Source organism: Furipterus horrens, unplaced genomic scaffold, assembly GCF_987537825.1.
Source record: "Furipterus horrens unplaced genomic scaffold, mFurHor1.1.pri manual_scaffold_13, whole genome shotgun sequence".
Taxonomy (NCBI): domain Eukaryota; kingdom Metazoa; phylum Chordata; class Mammalia; order Chiroptera; family Furipteridae; genus Furipterus; species Furipterus horrens.
In genome coordinates, this window is record NW_028327183.1 from 10,301,031 (window position 1) to 10,316,399 (window position 15,369).

Sequence of the window (15,369 nt, forward strand, 5' to 3'; positions counted from 1 at the left end):
TCTCACGTTTATGAAATTTAGAGACGGTAATGATGATGTCTAATATATTATGTCTGTTGGAACAATTATATCCCATTCAACTTCGCCAATTTCATTAGAGAAAAAAGACGGATCGTTTCTTTTTAGGAAAGAGACTCCATTGCCTGTAACTTATCACTTGAACAAAAGCAGGAATCACAATGTCAGAACACTTGCAGTCGCTGTGGAGAGCTGTATTGTGTCAAGCACATGCTATATGACAAGCAGCGCATTAAGGCTATTTGACACATAAATTAAATAACCTCTCTGTTCTATTTCTCCATTTTTAAAATCGAACATATCTTACTTTGTAGGTGTCTTACCTTTGTTAAGAACCTTATGGAATGCCTTATCATTGTACTTAGCTTGAGTAACAATATAACAAAATGTAGCACAAAATATGCCTCGTGGTGAAGACAGAGTAGTCATTAGGGTGATGGACTCTGAAATAAAGTCACCTCGATACAAGTCATAATTTCAGCCTTTCCTCGTGGCATGACATTGAGGGAGTTTCTGAAGTCTGAAACTCAGTGTTCTTGCATCCCTAAATTACAAATAACCAGAGTATCATTCTGATAGGGTCGCTTTGATTATTGATGTGAATTCATGTCAGTTTCTTAACATAGTGCATGGGTCATAGTAAATGCTCAATGAATGGAAGAATGTGAGTCATCATTATTATTATTGTTTTGTCTTAAGGGTCGTGATCATTTACTTAACGACATAGCACCTTGATAAGTGTAACGACTTTGACGTTATTCAAAGAGACCCTCGACCTCATCAGATTATACAGAAATGTCATTATATCTGTTCTATATAAACATCCCACACATTTTCCTTGACATTTAAGTGCAGAAAGATGCTCTGGGATCCCAGTTTTATAAAAATGAAAGACTGAAAGTACTAGGGGAGAAGCAGTGAAGCACTTGGTGGGTCACATACAAATATTGAACAGGAGAATTTGATAAGAGCCTCGTTTTAGGACGTTTTAAACAATAGAGGGGCAAGGAGTTACTTGTGAGCAGGTGTAGACCCCTCTTCTCCCCTTACCCAATTTTGTTTCAGAAGGACTTCTAGTTCCAGGGGCGCCTGTCAAAGAAGTAACTCATAAACTGTGTGGGCATGTGTGACGAACAATGGCAAATAAAAGATTTGATGTTCTGTGGTGGAAATCATTCATAACTAAATGCACTCTTACAGTATATTTTGTGGCGAGAGCTTCTATATGTAATACCTTTCTGAATATTTTTAAGTAATCTGCATGAAAAAGTCATACATGCTGGCCAATGTATCTACATGAGTTATTTGATTAAGCAAGCCACTGCTACAAAAAACAAAAACAAAAACAACAAACAAACAAACAAAACAACAGCGCAGGAATTTATCTTACCTTAAGGAAAGAAGTATCATTACCTGTTATACCACATCGCAGAAGTTTGGTCTTGCAATGAAATAACCTAAGATAATATGTCTTGCCATTATCACAGCAGCTTTTCCAAATTCTACTATAATTATTTACAGAGAAGGAAAACTCTGACTCCAAAAAACCTCCGCTGCCTTGCGGCATACCTCTTCAGGGAAAGGCTAAGGGAGTAAACCCCGACAGAAAATCCGGAGCCGGAGTCCCTAAGGCGGTTTGACGTTGTAGTCAACACCGGCAACTCCTGCGGCGCACCTGAAGCCAAGCTGTATTGACTCCGTCTTTCCCTTGGACCCTTCAGCTGCGAAGAGAGGGGGGGTCTGCTGCATGGGCAACAGCAGACCCTCCATATCACCCTGCCCAGGCTCTGTAGCTTCAGTAGAAGCTACACCATCGTCTCTCGAGACGGACGGATGCCGACGACGAGAAGTTTGGTCTAAACATCACACCGGCAATGAGCATGTTTTCTCCACTGTTTATTTAAGCCAGTAACTGTGTCAGACATGTAGCTTTTTAAGCCTACTCAACCACAACGTCTCAGGGTGGGTGTAGAAATCTGCATTTCAAACAGTCTTCTAGGTGATTCTGCTACGTGCTTAAGTCTGAGGACTGTTTGAGCCCAGGAAAGGGACTGGTGTTCAGAGCTCCCACATTATTATTCATTAAGAGAGTGCATTGTCAACCTCATGCATGCGCAGTGCATAAGGTGTTGGGGAAAAAGTGATGAAATGGTAGATCTTTAAATCAGCTTTCAAATATCCTGTGAACCAGGAATGGTTAAGACTTTGGTTTAAATTATTTTTGACACTTTATTTTATTTTAATGCAGATAGCCACTGTCTGGTCATTTTATCTCAAAGTAGACACCTGGTGGATCACTTGAAGGACTTTGAATTATTAAAATGCATTAAAGTACCCATATTAAAAAGGCTGAACTGTTCATTGATGCAATAACATCTGAATACACTTAGCTTTAATCAATAGAAGAAAAAGAACAGATTTACTCAAGAAAGCGCCCCTTCACACAAGATTTTACAGGCACACTAAAGAGATAGCAAAGGAAAACCACAATTTCCCACTGTGAGCTACTCTATGAGGTCAATTAATTTTTAAGTAATTGGACAAATATTTCATGGAAATGGCAAAAATATTCTGGATAGTTCACAAGTTTTCAGGCGTATATATAAAGCATGTACTTAAGATATTTTCCTTTCTACCAAAAAAGTTAGCAACAATTGAAAAATCTAATGTTAATAATTTATTGTAGAATAATTTAAAGGGAAGCTGAAGGCTAATGTACATCTCTATTAGAAAAACAAAGCACAAGTGGATGTTGGGATAAGAAAATAAATTTCAGAGCCATTATTTCATTCTTGGATTTCTATGGAATGACACTGTTATATTTGATTTTTTGAGACTACTGATTTGAAATAACCTTTCTAAGGCATAAAATTGAAAAACAGTGGGAATTATGGGACCATATCATAATTCTGACTCTGTTTTTAAAAGAACTATTTGTTGTTTATCAATAACACTAAACCTAAGTTAGATACTTATTAGCATCATTTATTAAACTTTATTTTAATTATTTTTTATTAACTCAAAAATATCTAATAGCAGCAGACTGTTACTGTCATTAGTAACTTTTTAAAAGGCAAGTAGGCAGCAAACAAATATATTTCTGATGATCTGATCTGTTAACAACCATAAAATTATCATGGGATCGATTAGAATATCCCCTATGTGTTTCTGTCTATGTTACTCATTGATTTTTTCCTTAGGTGATGAATTGGTGTTTTGTTTTTTTTTCTTTTCTTTCTCACTGCTATTACAACAGTTTCTGGCATATGGTAGTTATCTAATAACTACTGTCTAAATGAATAAATGAAGGGATAAATAAATTATGTTAAGTATGTTTTAGCATTATCACTGATTCTTACATAACCCTGAGAGACAGATATGAGAAACTTAACCATAGGGCATCAAAGACATTATATGTATCATCTGATCCCAAATATATCCCATAACAAACTCTGTGCATTCTCCTGCCCCCTTATGTCAGGCCGCTTCAAAATCTTGTTGACATTCGTATCCTCTATATATGGATTTTGATTAAATTGGGGCTTAGACCTCCAAGATTTTGTAGAGTACATAAGGATAAACTCAATCATTTTTGCTGCTCATGTACTTTGCTTATGGGTATAAAGGTTCCCTTCTGATTCCAACAGCACAACAGAGGAGACTTAGAAACCATAGTTCTTCTGTGAGTTTGGGCAAGGTGAGCGAGGGCTCATCTGTTGCAACTGTCCAATGTCTCCCAAGGCTTCCGGAATAGACATCTATTCTCCAGGACCACCCAGCAATGCTAACCAAGAGGAGATCTGCAATTACCACACAATGTCACTTTCTCAGGGAAGGCTTAATTTTCTCTTTCTTAGAAAACCTTTCTGCAGTGATGTGAACTGGAAGGTGGGAGAAAGGGGGGTGATGAGAGCAGAGGAAGCAGAAGGCAGTGCAGAAAGGACAGCACTCATTTTTGGTGTTCTATTCGTTATTCTATCATTGCTTGTTTATTTCTGATTATCAATATGAGCTTTCCTGAAATACTAACTTCTGTTTCTTACAGTAGTAGTTGTAAACTTGGGAAAGGAAAGAATGACCCACAAATGAGCATTATGCAGTTCAAACCTCTCAACGTGAAAGTAAAATTGAAACACAGACCAAAAAGGATGGTTACCAGAGACAGGGGGTGGGGAATTGGTGAAAGAGGGAAAATGAATATAGTGAATATAGTGGGAAAATGAATATAGTGAATAACATTATGATAAGGCTATATGGTGACAGATGATTACTAGAATTAATGGGGTGATGACACTGTAAGGTCTATAAAAATATTGAATCACTATATTTTACACCTGGAACTAATATAACCAATATAAGATTGCACACCAATGATACATAAGATTTTTTAAAAGATGGAAAGTAAAATTGTATAAAATTATTTATATATGCACATCTATGAGGGGAATTTCCATAGCTTTCAATAATGATGTCCATAACTGAGGGCGGGGAAGTTAAGAGGCATTACCTAAAAGAGGGGTCTTGGAAAATAAAAACTATGCCTACAAGATAAAGCAGGTTTTGACACTGATGATAAATTGAAAAAAATAAGGAAATATAGGAAGGTGAGAAATTATACCAAAACCCAGACAATAACAACTATTCTCAATTATTTCAAAGCTGTAAAATATAGCCCAAGTACAGGCACCATTCATATCCATTTAATGCATAGTTCCTGGCTATTTTTGATAAATGTGCATGGCAATCCAGTCTCTACCAAGACTTCAATGTTTCTACTCAAAGTGATTTCCTAAAAAAAAAAAGAAAACAAAAAAAAAAAAAAACAAAGTGATTTCCTGTGTCACTTTTTTTTTTTGGCATGAACATATCCTTGTTTTTAAAAGGTATAAGCTGGCTATTCAGAATATGTACCTTAGAGGTCTGACCTGGAGAAAATGCAGTAGGAGGATGGGTGCAGACTAGGTAGTACATGTACCTTTTCAACACTAGTGCGGTGCTCTGTTCTCTGGTTAGACATCTGGAGCCTGCGCTTCATAAACTCACGGTAGCGCTTCAGACATTTTCCTGAATCTCAGTCTTTTTCACCCCCCTTTCCTTTACTAAAACTAAGTAGAGGTAAAAATAATACAGAGAAGGGGCTCCTGGAAAATGTGCTTATACAAATTTTGGATTTTCCAGTTCCTCCTGCCTCCTATTTAATTTTGCTGGATTCTGTATATGTTACGTGTTTTTTACATCTCCGAGAAGATCACCATGTTTTTCTAAACACTCCACCACTTGCTTTGCTTTGAAAATCTCATTAGTTGGATAAAACCCAGTTTTTTACATATCTTTGAAGACTCAACTCTCTCGCACTCTTACTGCCTTCTCTTTCTTCTACACTATATTGCTTTATAGGAATATGTCCTCACTCATACTCCCTCAAGTTATTATCATCACTTCCTAGACTGAAAATGTATCCTATTGTTTATTTTCCTGGAGCAAGATTTTTCAACTGAGTTCCAGTTACCACTAGTGCTACAGTTTTTCTCTGAAAGAAATTTGAAAGATTTTATAATCAACTCTGTTTGGTAATGGCCAAGATTATATAGTCCTTTGGTATTTCATATGTATTTATAAATGCAAGGGAATCGCAGAGTTAAACAAAAAACAACATAAGATAATATTATTTAACTTTGTTTAATACAGTGGTTTCCAAACTTATTAGGTCAAACACATACACACACACACACACACACACACACACACACACAAACACACACACACCGTATATTGACATGCTATACCTTACAGGTGTTTCTCAGGCACTCAATGTAAGAAATGTTATCCTCTGAAACTCCGCCTGAGTCGCAAAGGCCCAGAAGACATTGTAAAGCCTTTGTAAAGACCTTGGGAAGGTATTGTGTCTAGATAGCTTGGTGGTTATAGCACTGTTTCCTTTTGTTTTTCTGCCCTTCTCATAACATGTCAGCTCCTCTCGGTACCGGATCTTACCCAGTTTATGCTATGAGCACCAAGCCTAACACCTTGTACTCTCTAGTGTCAATTGTACTTTCTTCAAAAGGGGATAGTCATCAACGCGGCTTCCATGGACAAGTGGAAACAAAGGAGCATATGCATGCCCACATCACTCCCATCCTAAAGAATTATTCAGTAACTTGTAGGTTGACAAGAAAACCAAGAGAACGCATCAATCTGTAACAAAGCAAAAATTTTAAACAATCCTTTACACCATTTTTTCTGTGAATCATCAATCTCATTTAGGTTAGGGCCAGAAAGAACATGTGGAACACAGACTCACACAAGAGGTTCAGCCATTGTAGACAAGAGGTTGCAAGTATGCCTCCCAGATATATTTAGAAAGTATGTGTGACTGCAAGTTGATTCCAGTGGGTTTTAAAAAATAATTATATTAATTGAACAAATTATAATGGGAGGTATAAAACTGGAGCTCTTCCTTCATCCTTGACAAATAAAACACTTGTCAATATTTGACAAGAACCATTTTGTAAGAAAATGTTTTACATAAAAAGAGTTTAATATAGGGGAACAGATTACCCTGTTATATTATCCCATTTAGGGATAATTTACAATGTTTTGTCCCAAATTAAAGTGCATAAAGCTATAACAATAACAACAATGATAAAAACAACAAATACAATACTAATAGTAGATACTACTAATAATAACAATGATCTATTGAGCACCTAAAATATGACACATCTCTAAAATATGAGTGTTTAAACTAACAAAATTTGAGACCCCAAAATCAAGAAACAAGTAAATCGTAGGGCTCTGACTCACACTTTGGTGGTTCTAGGTTCAAATTTTCCACAATGTTTTTAAAGTTAGGCTTTTCCCGCTGATAAACTTGTGCTGTAAAAGTCATACCTCTGCTAATGGCTCTCTTGAAATGTGTTTTGTTACATATGATTTTCTCAAATATTGTTTTATGCATTTCACTAATTTACCATCTCCTTACTCCTGCCAAAATAAAATGAAAACAGTACTTTATGCATTTTGTTGAGGCTATCAATTTCACCCGGTTTAAAACCAATGCCATCTCCCCCTTGTGCATGCAGATAGGTCCTGAAAAATGCCTGCTGGCAGAAAAGTTAAAATTAATTCTCCTGTATTTACTATTTCATGAAGGCTATAAAATGCCATAATTGCATTTCATTGTTTTGCATTTATTAAAGATCAACAAAACCTGAAAAATAAATAAATGAAGTAGCAAACTCATTCGTTGCTGGTGTTTAGCAAGAGATAATGATCTTAACTTTCCTTATTAAGCTTTATTTCTTTTTACTTAAGGTTTTGGGGAATGCTTTGGAATAAAGTGTGTGTTATTGGTCACAGGAGTTGATTTTTGTTTTATTTGGAAAATGCTCACATTGATCAGAATCTCATTCTCAACACTATTTTTCTAAGAAGGGCGTCACACAGGCAATGGGATTTCAAAGTCTGCTTCCTTGGGAAGCTTTGTGAGATTGGAGAAAATGCAGGGACTTGGGCACCTTCAAGAACAGACTTTAAAACCCAAACCCATCTTTGCCACTTTCCATGGCCCTAGGCAAGAGCCTAACCCTTTTTCAGCCTCAGCTCCCATATCCGGTATGTGGTCGCCACCACAAACTCTAGATCAGTGATGATTACATGTTAAATATTTGCATATATTATTTCATTCATGCACTTTTGTAATCATTTCTCTCCATCTCTACTGCCACCACCTCAGACTGGACTACTGTTAAATCTTTTGTGTGTATATCCTTCTTAATGTTCTTTCTGCTTAACTGTGCATGTATGTATGTGTGTGTGTGTGTATGTATATTTTATTTAAACATCAGACTCTCTTTGTCCAATTTCATCCTTGCTTATTGCATTCTTATTATTATACTTGCTTATGACACTTATGCTCAACCACAGATACCTTCAATTCTTCAGACAAACCAAGGTCTTTCTCCCTTCAGAGTCTTTGCTGTTGGCCAGAAGGTCCTATTCCACTCTGGCATGCCTGGCCCTTTCCCATTTTTCTTCAGTACCAGCTTAAACACCACCAATTTACAAAGCACCTTTCTCTGATGACACTATAAAATAGATCTTTGCTTCTTCTTTGTTTCCTCCAGACCAGTCACATTAATGTTTTTTTCAATGCAGTTTTCAAAATTTAAACATGTTATCTGCTCATTTTATTCTTTAAAACAATTTCTCTTCCTTTTTAATTTTCATGAGACAGAACAATTTTTTGTCCTCATAGTTTCCCCAGGTTCACCTTACAATATTTAGCATCTTGCAGATGAACTGTAAATATTGTTCAATAAATAAATAAATGAATTATTTTTCATCTGAAGAGATTAGTCTGTGCATTGTATGTCTGTGGGTAGAATGAGTGTTTCCATGGCAATATGTGAGAAACTAATTATTGAAATAGCTGTCACTGATGAATGAAATGAATTACAACTATTATTTTAAAATTCTGTGAATATCTGTTACATGCCAAGCATTGGCTAAATACATATCTAGAAATATAGGCTATTATCTTTTCAGGGAGGGAACCTGTGATATTCACATGGTATGCTACCTTTATATACTGCAGTATTGATCAGAGAAAGAAGAGATGAAAAGAGGGAAACCAAAGTGTTGTTTGTTTTTTTTTTAACTCATAGTTAACTTGATTCTAAATAGTATGTCTCAACTTCTATAGATGGTGATGAAGCTTGAATTATCCTCCAAGAGATTTATTTATATTAACAGAGGAAGCTCCTTCCCAAAGGAAAAAATATTGAAGCCCTCTGTTGCCTAAATAATTCTCAAACAATGAATATGTTCTGAGAGTAAACAGGAGACTTTGACTCTCTCCTAGAAACACAATATTTCTAGTTCAAATCTCGTGCCAGCAAAGCATCTGGAACAAATTATCCTAATTCCGTATGTATGGTAAGCAATAGGCTAGCATCTAAAATAAAGTTCTAGAAAGACCGCATTAAGAAGAAAAGATGTAGGACGGAATTACAGAGGCCTTCTGGTCAACCCTGGTCACTGAAGTTCTCTGTTTCTGTTTTACATTTGGTTTTGAGCATGGTATTATCAGGCATAATAAAGGAAGTTAATGGTTTCTTCACATCTGTTACCAGTTTCTCCACATCTGTTACCTGTTTCTCCACCTGTCCAGCCAGATTACCATTCTCTTCAGACAGAATTAGGGTTATTCCCTGCTGACTCCTTTTCAATACTTGACAGATGTTTGCTGTCTCTGGTGGAACATGTCCTATATTAAGAGGTCTTTTCATTAAGCTACCTCCGTTTCCTTTGTCTCTTCAGTCTTCTTTTCTGCCTAGAAAATTTGAGGCATTTCCTTGCAATTCTATCATTTCTAATTTTATTATGTGTCTGCCAGAGAGAAAGCTCTATGAGGGAAAAAGACTGATGTGTAAGACATTGTTTTCACTAAATCCCCAGTACAAAGCCAAGGCCTGGCATTTAGTTAGTGCTCAATTAATATTTACTGACCGACCATGACCTACCATCCTATTACACACATGAACTATCAGTCATACATTTTGCTTTCTAATTTTGAAATCCTTAGTTCATGCTCTCGTTTCTGCCTTGGCCATTAGAGATTTCAAGTATGTGGAGAGCATCTTTTTATTCCTCCTGTTAACTGAGGACCAAGGAATTTGTAGTTAGCTCTATCATACTATCATTGAATTAGAGACTAAAGATAGATGTCATCTTTTATCTTTTGACTTAAGATAAATTATCTGTAACTATTAAAATATTTTAAATATAGAACTAACTCGCACTCAGAAAATACCATACTGGCGTTTAGTTAAGTAATGGAAGGAATATTTAAAAGGATTCAAATCAGAAGGGATTCACATTGATTTTGTATAATATGGAATGTGAACTATTTCTCTGCATCATGGGTGGCTGTTACTCTTTTAAGGGAACAAATTCAAGAAAAAAGTCATCTTTCATTTCGGAATGACGAGAAGGCGGTAGGGGCTGATATGATTTGCAATTCTACTTTTCAAGTGAACCTTTGCCAATTTTAGCACAGATATAACATTAGCTGGAAAGCCATACCTAGAGAAGAGGAAACTGACCTACCTCCTTTCTTTCTGTCTTTCTTTCCTTTCTTTTTCAATTCTTTGTTTAGATAAGTTCAATCCAGTGGAGAAGAGTCAAACAGAATAGAATTATCTATGTTCATGTTGACATTAGTTTTGATTTTGTGAGATGTTTCCAGAAGTTTTTAGACTGGGTACTCTGAATGGCTTGCCTTGATTATTACTAATGATCTCCAGCTACATTATCTCCCAGAAAGCTGATCCCCTCTGAATTTAGCTTAAATCCAGGCTTTCCAGGCAAACCAGATTTCAAAGACACCTGTATTCTTTCCTCTGAGGCTGTTTGTAAAACAGACTGGATTGTTGAAGAATATTGAGTATCTATGAATCTAGTGCTAATTCAGCTTTTGACATTTGTTTTCATGGGTGTGTGATCATTTAAGAATGAACATTCTAATTTCAAAACGAGGCAGTGGTCTGCACGGTGTTAGGAGAGATGATTGGAAGTGTTATCTATGTGGAACTTATATAAATAAACATTATGTAGGTAATAAAGATGAACTTTCAGAAAAAAAAAAAACTGAACATAAGAGTGAGATATTCAAGCCATTCCAAGTGACCTAGGAGTAACGTAATGACAAATATGAGCTCTGACTAACACAAGAAAATCAGGGAACTCAGTGGATGAAGGATGGATGGCATGTGTATAAACCAGTCAGTCACATGTCCAAAAATTCTGCCAAATAGCCAAAGATCTGATCTCTTTATGTAAAATAAACTCTTAACAAACATGCCTACACAGATTCATTTGAGGATAATGTACTGCAATCACACACACACACACACACACACACACACACACACACACACACACAACATACATATTTCTTCACAGGACTCAATTAGATTTGCAAAAATCATAAAACAAAGAATCAACTTTTTAATTTTAATCTTGCATAGGAAAGGTGATGAAACAATGAGATTTTTTTCTGAGGCTCAGAACTGCCGAGGAATCATTAAAACCTTGGAAACAGTTAAAATCCACTGGGTAGAGCTCCAGATTCCTGGAGTTCCGAAGGCATGCATGTCAATATCACAAGTGAAGCCAATGTTGAATTTCTGAAATATCAATGCCATTGACTCTCTAAACTTGTGTGATGAGTTCTGTATGAACAATGAAGTTTTATTTAAATTCTAATGCACTTGACAGATTCTGTATGATCACAAGCAGCTGGCTTATAAGTACGTGATTGGCTACATTATCCCAGAAAGGATCTGGATCACACAAACATACCCTTGAAACTGTCCTCCATATATTTTGAATATTTTGATCAAACTCTGCCAACTCAAACCACCAACTTAGCTAAATGATACTTACTGTCATGCACACACACACACACGCACACACACACACACAGAAACACAGAATACATATACAGAGTGCGGCAAAAGTAGGTTTGCAGTTGTGTGTACATAAAATACAGTTTATTCTTTTGTTATTATTCCCTAATTGTTGTATTCTTTTTCAGACAAACAACTCTAACCCTAATTTTGCCACACCCTACCTATATAAACACGTTCCCTCCATGAAGGATCACCAATGAAAATCCTCAAAACATATGCTAGAGGGATATCTCTCATGATGAAATTAAGGAACATTTGAACTAATGTTAGAACATTATATAAAAAAGAGCATATGACCGTGAAAGGTTAATGTGATTAGAACAACATTGATGATGTCCAGATGCGTAAAATTAATCAGTTTTATTGTTATGATTTTAGCTTTGCCCTGTGCGTGTTATTTTGGTGTGTATAAAAATGTTAATGCTTTAGGTAGATGAGAGTAATGCAGGGGGAAATGCCCACTGTTTTCTAGGACAGTAACACATTGATTGGTCTTTTGTAATTAATAAAAGTATAAAGCTACAGTGCTAGTCCTTTATTTTGGTGGAAAAAAAAGATCTGACTCTTGTCAGGTAAACTGCTTGGCAAATAGTAAGTTTAATTCCTAACACCCACGTGAGGCCCAAGAATAGTTGGATTAACAACTCCGGGGTCACGTTGTCAGCTGCTGTTTATTTAAGTTAAAATGTCACCATCCATAAATAAATTAGAAAGTTGAAAAACGATAACTTCCGTCAACATACAGTACTTTGGCACCTTGTTCAAATAAGTCTATTACATTCGTGTTTTTTAGAACCTTACATAGACTATTTCCATTTTGACATTCCGAGTATGGGAGGTTTTGTTTCCGTTTTGTTCTGGCTTATGACTCTCTTCCTCCCGCCCTCCCTCCCCACCTTCCTTCCTCCCCGCTCCCTTCTTTTTTCCTTCATCTCTCTCTCTCTCTCCTTCTCTCTTCCTTCCTCCATTCCTCCCTCTTTATTGCTCCTATTTGTGCTATCCGAGACAGGTAAAAATAAAATCCTATCCACACAGTTATCAGATACTATAGTGGCATGCCCAAAACATGTTGTTTATCCTACGTTTAACTAAATTATCTACCTTTTTAGAGATTTCAAAATTCAGTTCATACAACTTCTAAACACTGGTTGTCTTGGGTTCCGCTATTCCTACGTTTGATATGAAACAAGCATGCCCTCCACGTGAGCTTCCCCTTTGCTTCCTGTCATTTGAAGGTGACAGTCTTGGCCCTATCATGCTCATCCCTCCCCTGCTATCATCCATATCCTGAGATATTTTAAGATAGTTCTTTGGCTCGGGGTTCACAGCACAGCAGGTTGCTTCCCTTCCAGAGCCAATTTGGTCATAAGCGGAGAGAATTAACGTCTTGGAAAGAAAAATAAATCCCTCTCTGTTTCCATGCGGATGTTTCTTGCCCGTGACTTTGCAGAATGTAAATAATGCAAATGCACACTCTACGGCAGGTGAATCAAATATGAGACAGTTGTATACAAACACAGCAGCATTAACAACATGGAGATATTTACTTGGCCGGGTTTTCCATTTTCACATAAAAATGCCTCATATTCGGATGCGAACTCAGGGGCGTTGTCATTGACATCCAGCACTTTAATAGCAACAGGCACTCGTGATATCTGACTGTGGTTCCCTATGGGAAGGAAAAAATAACATCAGCATTGAGGGTATTTCATTAAAACGTGCAACTCAACTTTCTTCTTGAAAGCAGGCGTGTCTGTTTCAACTTCCCTTGATTAGGGCGTTTTCAACATGGTGGTTATAAAATCTGACCACTCAATGAGAAAAAATATCAAGTGCTTAACTGCTTAAAAAAAGTATATATTATTATTCCAAACATCATCTGCTGGGGATTTGCCTGATAAAGACCATCTCTGAATATTTAGGTTTCCCTGATGAAGACAGCTTCATTTTATTGATAAAGTCTCTTAGACAAAAGAAAAACTGCCACATGCAACAAAAATTTATCTCTTTGTTTATCTTGGGTAGAATACAACCCTTTTTAATGCTATCATTTGTTTGACTGACTATATATTAAAGATGAACATCCAAAACCCAGCGTAAGGGCAGAACCAAACCAATTGTGAACAGGGTGTCCTTAACAATGAAAAGAGAAATCATCTTAAAAATGGGGGATTAGATCTTTTATGAATTTTATTTTTTATTAAAAGTTGACCTTGGGATTTTTTTTTATAAGACCAAGTCATTTTACTATTGTAGTTTTCATAAATATTTCCATCAGTGTAAAAAGATAATAATCTTCTAATCTTTCCAGGTCAATTCCAATAGCAGAGAATTTAATATGTAATCCTTAATCCTCAAGCCCTTAAATTTAAAAAGTTACACACACACTCAAACACACACACACACACATACACACACACACAGAAAGCTGGTTCATTAATACACTGCTGACTTGGGCCATGTAATGGTTTTTCATTTGTAATAAATACAATAGTTTGACTCTGACTGTAAAGTCTTTTGATCTTTTGTAAATTATATAGAATGCACTGGAGATGGCCAATTATTTATTTGTGTATCTGTGGCACTGAATATTTATAAGCAGGCCAGGAGGGGGAAAGTGTTTGAGTTTTGAATGTGAAGAAACAGACTTCCATTTGATATATCAAATCTTCTTTTCGGTAATTGATGAAATTTAGATCTCTAAAACTTTCAAATACTCATTTTATTGTTGTTGTTAACTATGGAAATATTTCTAAAGCACACACCAAGTGATCAGAGCCACGTTACAAATTTATACGTGGCTAACCCCACTGGCAATGTTACAAGATTTAAATTTGGTTAACTACCATGGCTACTCTCCAATATTCCAATTTGATTAAGGATGGACTAACATTATTATCCTGTGGAATTCCAACCACCTCCAAAATGGAAGATAAACTCATTTCACCCAAATCAAGCCAATGGGCCTTAAATGTGTCACCTAATATATATTTTCTCTTTTTCTATCCTGTGTCTAATAAATTAATTCATTCTTCATTCAAAGAGGAAGCAAAGAGGAAGCAAGAGCCATCCAGATTTGACGGTGGAGAAGTTTTTTTAAGTATAGCATATGACCCTAAGATAAGAAACTTATATTTCATGCATTATTGACTTAAATAAAACAGATAAATGAGGCATAATATATTTGAAATAAGGTATAATTCTACGCTTAGAGATTTATATCTCTTTCCACTTGACCATGAGTTCAACAGTAGCTACTAGAGAGTAAAAGAGAATGAATATAGTGTTTACAGTAAAAAACGTTTGGAACTCCATTGTTGTCTCCTACTACCTACACGATCCTGAACAACGTATTTGACCTCATTTTATTCCTGAGGAAATTGAAACTCAAGAACTTAACATGTTATTCACAGACTTGTGATAACTATTACATGAGAAAAAATTAAAAGTGCTCCCAGGATATTGGGCAGATAGTCAAGGGCATGCTACTTAGCCTTTGCCTTTTGTAATCATCAACATCATCAGCACCATGAACAATGAGAGTTTACTACATATAGTGGGGGATATTTCACGAAGTCATGTCTCATTCAATCTTCACTAGAGAGCTAGGAAGTACGTAATGTGAATCCTATATTTTAGACAGAGATGGGCACCCAAAGAACTAGATGCCTTTATCAAGGTTACTCAGTTAAAAATGAACTCCAAGATGTAGTTTTGACCTTCCAAACATGACCATTTTTTCACAGTATAATATTGATAAAGTTCAACCCAAAATGTATTTGGTTTGTCTGTTTGTTTGTAAGATAACTAATCAAAGCCATTTCCACAAGAATGCTTATATGCTTGTTGTAAATATTTATCTCAAGTTTGATCATTA

The 15,369-nt window shown here is 36.0% G+C and overlaps 1 protein-coding gene across 1 annotated transcript in view; it reads right to left on the bottom strand.

The window, feature by feature from the left end:
• CDH8 (cadherin 8) overlaps positions 1 to 15,369 on the bottom strand; it is a 334,718-nt gene that overhangs the window by 55,065 nt on the left and 264,284 nt on the right. The window contains exon 9 of the mRNA XM_090261396.1: positions 13,040 to 13,161. Coding sequence (XP_090117522.1) covers positions 13,040 to 13,161 — 122 coding nt within the window. The remainder of the gene's footprint in view (positions 1 to 13,039; positions 13,162 to 15,369) is intronic.